Here is an 8,526-nt window from a genome sequence, read left to right as displayed (position 1 = left end):
GTGTGTGTGTGTGTGTGGGGGGTGGTGTGGGTGGGTGTGTGTTTTTGTGTGTGTGTGTGTGTGTGTGGGGGGGGGGGGTCATTGAGGTTGAAGAGGATTCGGGTTAGCTTGTGGTGCTATGGTATACTGTGATGCTAGCTGGGACCTGCTAACTAGTGCGATCCTTTAAAGAAAACCTTATTCTAGTATAGAGAGAAATTATTTAGTTTTGTTTTACCTTGGGTGTCATAATAATCATTATTCCTAATTATTTTAATCTAAGATCATAATTTATCCCACAACATCTGTGAGCTATTTAGCATATTTTAAAATAAGCAAATTACTGTGTTTGATAATCAAAAGAGAGTCAGCTTTTTGCTGGTAATTACATTTAACAACAAATGTAAATAGGATTTACCTAGATGACTGGCTTCCAGATTGTATCCAGTGTCATATATCACTACGACTCAAACTAAATATATATTCTATATTTACAATTTAAGAACTGAGAAATGCAATTATGCACGACTGTTTTTGACACTCAATCAATACCAATAATCGGACAGAGCAGCTTCTGCCGTCTCGTTACGGAAGAACTGGAACCCGTCCCGGGAACCCGAGATGAGCTGAACTCACGGCACCGACCAGAAGGCATCCACTGCCGTCTCTGGATACAATATTTAATATCTAGTGTTCACAACGCTCTCCTCGTCTCCCCCTCAGCAACGGAGAACCTCACACAACACAGACCCAGTGTCTCACCCCTAATCTAATCCAGGGGGAGGGAGGGGAGGGGGAGAGGAGGGGAGACAAGGGGAGACGAGGGGGAGGGAGGGGGAGGTCTCAGGGTTAACCAGATTCCCAGAAACCGCACACTTCCCCCAGGTCTGGTAATCTGATTGGAGGGGGGGAGGAGAGGGGAGGGGAGGGAGGGAGGGAGGGGAGGTCAAGGGGGGTCATAAGAGAGGATGCCACCCCCCCATCCCGTTCTGTCCCGGTCCGAGAGGGATGTGTGAGCGATGGGCTCTCAGACCGCAGTGATCTGATGAGACAGCCAGCGGGGGGGAGGGGGGGGAGTCAGGCTAGGGGGGAGGAGCAGCTGGTAAATGGAGAGTCCTCGCTAGGAAGTTCCTTTAGGAGAGAGGAATACACACCACATCTGCACTCACACACACACATCTGCACTCACACACACACACACACACATCTGCACTCACACACACACATCTGCACTCACACACACACATCTGCACTCACACACACACATCTGCACTCACACACACACATCTGCACTCACACACACACATCTGCACTCACACACACACATCTGCACTCACACACACACACACACACACACACAAACATCTCCACACAGACACATACACACACACAAACACATCTCCGCTCACACACACAGACATACATCTCCACAAAGACACACACAGCCTTAGCCTGGTACGGCGTAGCTTCATACAGAGTAGCCTCATGAAGCGTAGCCTAGCTAGTTAGCCACGCCAACCTGCATGATTACAAAAGGCTCCCCGCCGCATGCTAACTGCTAACCCTGAGCCACAAGAACCTTAACACACACACACACACACACACACACACACACACACACACACACACACACACACACACACACACACACACACACACACACACACACACAGACATGTCTCCACACATTGCTACACACACATCTCCAAACACAGACACTACCCCCTCTAGACAAACACACACACACACACACACACATATCTGCACACACACACACACACACACACACACACACACACACACACACACACACACACACACACACACACACACACACAAACACACCTCTCCTCACACACACACACACACACACACACACACACACACACAAACACACATCTCTAGACACGATCACAGGCTGTGTGGTTCAAAATGAGGTCAATCCGAGCATGTGCCGTGCCGTGTGTCCTGTTCCTGTTGTTATTGACTACTGCTGTTGTTTACTGCTGCCAAGCAGCAATCTGGAGGATGTTTACCCGTGAGTTAAGTAGAGCACATGACCAATGTTGTTATTCAGGTTTAAGACCAACAACAACAACCAACAATAGAAAAACAAGGAGGAATAAATTAAATATGGACGAATGCTAATTTATGCCATTAATGAATTAAATATCAAGTCCTGCCTATGTTTAGGGACGCAACCTAAAATTTTTAATTAAGAGACGGGCATTCAGGAGCCAGCAGCGACGGCCATGTTGGACCGGAGCCCTTCAGGTGGGCGGGGCCTGGGGACGGGGATCATGTGATGAAGGACTCAGGGCGGCTGGTGAGCAGCACTGGGACGGAGAGAAGTCTTAATGTAAACCCGGTGTAGCAGAGATCGGTGGCTAACTAGTAGGGCTCGCTGGCTAACTAGTAGGGCTCGCTGGATAACTAGCAGGGCTCGCTGGATAACTAGCAGGGCTCGGTGGCTTACTAGCAGGGCTCGCTGGCTAACTAGCAGGGCTCGGTGGCTAACTAGCAGGGCTCGCTGGATAACTAGTAGGGCTGGATGGCTAACTAGCAGGGCTAGCTGACTAATTAGCTGGGCTCGCTGGCTAACTAGCAGGGCTAGGTGGCTAAGGAGCAGGGCTCGCTGGCTATCTAGTAAGGCTAGGTGGCTTACTAGCCGGGCTCGCTGAATAACTAGCAGGGATAGGTGGCTAACTAGTAGAGCTAGGTGGCTAACTAGTAGAGCTGGGTGGCTAACTAGTAGGGCTAGGTGGCTAACTAGCAGGGGTTGTTGGCAAGCTAGCAGGGCTAGGTGGCTAATTAGCAGGGCTCGCTTCATAACTAGCAGGGCTAGGTGGCTAACTAGCAGGGTGCTCTGGCTAACTAGCAGTGATAGGTGAATAACTAGTAGAGGTAGGTGGCTAACTAGTAGGGCTTGCTGGCTAACCCGGACACTGGGTTTGTGGGCTAACTAGCAGGGCGCTCTGGCTAATTAGCAGGGCTAGGTGGCTAACCGGGACACTGGGTTTGTGGGCTAACTAGCAGGGCGCTCTGGCTAATTAGCGGGCTAGGTGGCTAACCGGGACACTGGGTTTGTGGGCCAGTGGAGCAGAGATTCTGCCTGCAGAACCGGCTGCTGTTTCGGTGGCGGTTCGAACTTTCATGGCAATTATCTCACGGTTGCTCCAGAAAGGATCTGCTGGTCCCAGGTGGGACGGTCTGAATCTGCCCCACCGACCAATGGGAAGGAGGTAGCCAAGTGCAGACCCCACACACAGATACAGGCTGACATTCATACACACACACAGGCACTCACGTTTACACACACACACACACACACACACACACACACACACACACACACACACACACACACACACACACACACACACACACACACACACACACACACACACACACTCACACTCACATTTATACAGACGAACAAAAAGGCTCATATTTATACACACAACAACACATAACCACGCAGAATCACATTTTTTACATTCAAACACATTCACTCACAAATATACAAACACACAAACAAACCTCCACACATAACCGGACATTTCGATGCTCAAACATGCACACACATTCACACACACACACACACACACACACACACACACACACACACACACACACACACACACACACACACACACACACACACACACACACACACACACACAAGCATGTACACACACACTCACAAACAAACACACACACACACACACACTCACAAACAAACACACACACACACACACACTCACACACACACACACACACACACTAGCATGTACACACATGTGCAGACGTACCCTCACACTCTGTCTGTGCTCATTCTCTCAGAGCCGTTGTGACAGGCAGGCATCGCGTGATATTGTGTGAAACTTGAGTTGAGGAAGTGTGAGAGTGTGAGAGACAGCATGGCCGTTCTGTGGGGAACGGTCCACGATGACATCATCACAACACACACTCAAGCACTCACACACTCGCACAGAGCCCCGAGCCCTGCCCAGTCAGGCATGGGGGGGCTCAGGGAGAGTTCAGGTGAGAGAGGGGCGAGAGAGAGAGGGGGGGGGAGAGAGAGAGGGGTGAGAGAGAGAGGGGGGGAGAGAGAGAGAGAGGGGTGAGAGAGAGAGGGGGGGAGAGAGAGAGAGGGGTGAAAGAGAGAGGGGGGCGAGAGAGAGAGAGGGGTGAGAGAGAGAGAGGGGGAGAGAGATAGAGGGGTGAGAGAAAGTGGGGGGGAGAGAGAAGGGGGGAGAGAGAGAGGGGTGAGAGAGAGAGGGGGTGAGAGATAGAGAGAGTTAGAGAGGTGCAAGACCCAAACACACTCCGTCACGTTGTTGACATGCTGCGCTGGGATTGGCCGAGCTGGATGCTAAACCTACTGCCTCAGAGCGTTCTCCCCCCGCAACAGATCAGTGAGGTGGATGAGATGTGATTTAATATAAAGGTAATATTACTGAATGTACAGTAACTAATGTAACCTTGTCGAAGCATCCATTCATTCTAAGTGGTTTACACTGCCTTGATGGAGCTGTGAGCGCACTGACGCTGAACTCAACTGCCCTGAGGACCTGGAGGCTGCTTCACAGGAACGCTAGTCCAGTGGTCGGGTGTGAGGCTCAGAGGTACTGCGTAAAGCCCACTGTCTGCAGTCTGCCTGCAGGCCTCTTGAGCAAGATGCCCCCTCATCCTTACCTTAAAGACATCTCAACCCTGAAGTTAGAATGGATAAACCTTTCTGAAGACGAAAATAGCTTGACGTTCCAGCCTTCCTCCACCTCCACTGCGATGGAGAAAGGTGGAGGCATGAGCACACAAAACACCAACCGTCGAACAGACCAGCACCCAGCACACAGACACCAGGACCAGCACCCAGACACCAGGACCAGCACCCAGCACACAGCCCCCCCAGACCCCAGAGCGGCACCCACCTCGGGGCAGATCTGCAGGGAGTTGTCGGGCATGCTGAGCCGCCTCACGAAGCCGCTGTTGCTGGTGAAGAACCGCTCGGCGCCGCTGCCCCAGGTGCCGCTGATGGGCCGGCCCGTGTTGTAGAACATGAAGGTGTCGCTGCCCGAGGTGGCCGTCAGGCACGTCTTGTAGCAGTAGGTCTTGGTCAGCGAGCCGTTGCCCCGCACCTCGATGTAGTGCGGCTCCACCTTCAGGTCCCTGCGCAGCATCACGTTGCTGTTGGGCTGCGGCCCGCCCGGGCCCCCGCCCCCAGCGCCGCCGCCGCCGCCGCCGCCGCCGCTCACGCTGCTGTTGCCGCCGTCGGGCGGCGCCTTCTGGGACACGCAGCACGGTGAGCAGGAGCCGGGCGTGGTGCAGTAGGCGTGGCAGCGCACGATGGCCAGCACCACCACGGTGACCAGGAACACGAAGGTGGTGGCGCTGAGCGCCACGATGAGGTACAGCGTGACGTTGGAGAACAGCAGCGTGCTGTGGGGCCTGATGATGCGCCGGGGGTCCGGGGCCGGCTTCTGGGGCGGCTCCATCACGGCCACGGTGATGGTGGCGGTGGACGACAGCGCGGGCTGGCCGTGGTCCCGCACCAGCACCGTCAGCGAGAAGGAGGTGGAGTTGTCCTCCATCACGCGGCGCGTGGTGCGGACCTCGCCCGTGTGCTGGTGCACCTTGAAGAGGTCGGCGTCGCTGGCCTGCTGCAGCACGTACACCAGCCAGGCGTTGGGCCCCGCGTCGGCGTCGTACGCCACCACCTTGGTGACCAGCGTGCCCGGCTCGGCGTTCTTCAGCACCGTCTCGGTGGAGCGCGAGGCGTTGCCGCGCGTCGCCGTGACGATGCGCGGCACGTGGTCGTTCTGGTCCATGACGTAGATGTAGACGGTGGCCACGCGGCTCAGCGGCGGGATGCCTCCGTCCTGCGCCTTCACCTGGAAGTGGAACTCGCGCAGCGACTCGTAGTCGAAGGCGCGCAGCGCGTACGCCTCGCCCGTCTCCGCCTTCACCGACACGTAGGAGGTGACGGGGATGCCGTGGTTGTTGTCGTTGAGCACGGTGTACGTGATGCGGGCGTTGTCCCGGACGTCGGCGTCCTGCGCCCGCACGGTGCACAGCGAGGCGCCCGGCGCGTTGTTCTCCGTCACGTACACGGTGTACGACGTCTGCTCGAAGCGCGGCGGGTTGTCGTTGACGTCCGCCACCTCCACCCGGATGGTCTTCTGTGAGCTGAGGGGGGGCGTGCCGCCGTCGGTGGCGCTGAGCGTCACGTTGTAGGCGTCGGTGGTCTCGCGGTCCAGGAAGCCCGAGGTCACCAGGGTGTAGTAGTTCCGGAAGGACTTGATGCGGAAGGGGAGGGTCAGCGGGATCTCCAGGCTCACCTGCTTGTTGGCGCCCGAGTCGCGGTCGGTGACGCTGATGAGCGCCACCACGGTGTCGGGCCGTGCGTCCTCCCGCACCGGGCTGGACAGTGAGGACAGCACGATCTCCGGGACGTTGTCGTTGACGTCCACCACCTCGATGACCACCTTGCAGTGGGCGGCCACGGCGCCCGGGCCCTTGTCCATGGCCTGGATGTACATCTCGTAGGAGTTGGTCTCCTCGTAGTCCACGTTGTTCCTCACCCGGATCTCCCCCGTGTTGGCGTCCATGGAGAACATCTGCCTCACCCTCTCGGGCGTGTAGCTGCTGAAGGAGTAGTAAACCTCGCCATTCGTGCCCTCGTCCAGGTCCGTGGCGTTCAGCTTGATGACCAGCGAGTTTTTGGCCGAGTTCTCCGGCAGTTTCACTTTGTACACCGAGCTGTCGAACACCGGCACGTTGTCGTTGGCGTCCAGGACGCGCACGTTAATCGTCGCGGTTCCCGTTCTCTCCGGCGAACCCCCGTCCACGGCGCTCAGTATCAGCTGGTGGTAAGGCGTCTGCTCGCGGTCCAGCGGCTTCTTGAGCACCAGTTCGATGTGCTTGTTGTTCAGGGAGGGTTTGTTGGAGACCAGCGCGAAGTGTTCGTTCGTGCTGAGTTGGTACAAGCGCAAGGAGTTAGATCCAATATCCAAGTCCTCCGCGCTCTCCACCGGGTACCGGGAACCGGGCAGCGCGGATTCGATAATCTCCAGCTGGTACTCGTCCCGGGGGAACTGCGGCGCGTTGTCGTTGGCGTCCAGCACCTTCACCTCGACGTGGTGCACCTCGGAGGGGTTCTCCAGGAACACCTCCAGGTTGATAAGGCAAGTGCCGGTCGCGTCGCATAGCGTCTCCCGGTCGATGCGCTCGTTCACGAACAGCTTTCCGTTTTTGGGATTGACAATCACGTAGCGCTTCCCGCTGTTGGAGGTCGCCTTCATCTTGCGGCCGGTCAGCCGCCTCGCGTCCAGCCCCAGGTCCTGCACCAGGTCGCCCACCAGCGCACCGTTCTCCACCTCCTCGGTCACCGTGTAGCTCAGCTGTCCGCACGAAAGGCCACAACACAGGAGGAACAACAGAACACCAAAAGGCACATGAGTCCCTGTCCCCTCACACGTCCTCCGCATGGCCACGGCCATGGCGTGCTCCTCGTGGGGTGTGCGGACGGATTAAACGCAGCAGCTCTCCGCCTGCTTCTCTGCTCGTCGCAGTCTCTCTCATCCCACCACCGCTTTAAAGTGGGCTCTCCTCCGTCGGTCTCCGGTTACCGGCGGCTGCACGTCCATCCCGTGAACCGCGCGAGGGGGCTCCTCTCCTGTGCGCCCATGTTCTCTTTGTCTGATGGTGCCGTGGCGATGTGTGTGTCTGTGTGTGTGTGTGTGTGTGTGTGTGCGTGTGTGTGTGTGGCTTTTTGCGTCTTCTCTGCGAGCTGCTGACGGGTGTGTTTTCATCCCAGTCTGTAGGATGATCCACCCTAGCGCACCTCCCACCCTCCCACACACACACACACACACACACACACACACACACACACACACACACACACACACACACACACACACACACACACACACACACACACACACAGCGCCCCCCCCCCCCCCCCCCTCTCATCCAAATCCTCCACCGCGACGCGTAAAACGATGGCGTTTATTTTACTGTATCATGAAGGGACCAATATTCGTTAATTTATATTCGTTAATAAAACAACGACACGTAATAATATCGTTCCGTTTGTGTTTGGTGGCCGGTGCTCATTCTCCGGGTGAACATCCGTGTCGCATACGAAACGTGTTCACACCATAAGGAGACACAGCCAGACTCAGGATGTGGAGGTACTACCAATTACAACCGTGTTCACTGAGTCCGGTTTCTTCTAACTGTTGCTGTCAGAATAACTGATGAGCAGGATGATGTTGTCTACTAAACGTTCACCAGCTCTGGTTGTCTCACACCTTCACACACGAGGGGCACGTTGTGTGTGGCGGACGGGTGTTGGTCGTCCATTGTCTGAACCGCATGTCTCCTCCCGCCTACGTGAACGCGTAGAGGATGGAGCCGGTGTGGCCATCATGGATTGGCACCGCCGTGCGCTGTCAGCGGGAGGAGCGGGAGGAGGACTGTCAGCCCGCATCAGCGCCGGATCCTTCTGCGATGCCCTTGGTGGACCCGGCGCAGACGTCT

General features: G+C 56.0%; 1 protein-coding gene across 2 annotated transcripts in view; it reads right to left on the bottom strand.

Annotated features, from left to right (window-relative positions):
* The window catches only part of LOC130386187 (protocadherin alpha-C2-like), a 20,269-nt gene extending 12,533 nt beyond the window's left edge, over positions 1–7,736 (bottom strand). For both annotated transcript variants that reach the window (XM_056594976.1, XM_056594977.1), the window contains exon 1: positions 4,914–7,736. In XM_056594976.1, coding sequence (XP_056450951.1) covers positions 4,914–7,481 — 2,568 coding nt within the window. In that variant the 5' untranslated portion in view covers positions 7,482–7,736. The remainder of the gene's footprint in view (positions 1–4,913) is intronic.
* Positions 7,737–8,526: the final 790 nt, after the last annotated feature.

Source organism: Gadus chalcogrammus, chromosome 7 (genome assembly GCF_026213295.1).
Source record: "Gadus chalcogrammus isolate NIFS_2021 chromosome 7, NIFS_Gcha_1.0, whole genome shotgun sequence".
NCBI classification, from domain to species: domain Eukaryota; kingdom Metazoa; phylum Chordata; class Actinopteri; order Gadiformes; family Gadidae; genus Gadus; species Gadus chalcogrammus.
The sequence above is the reverse complement of the archived record's forward strand: the minus strand, read 5'-3'. Positions and strand labels throughout refer to the sequence as shown.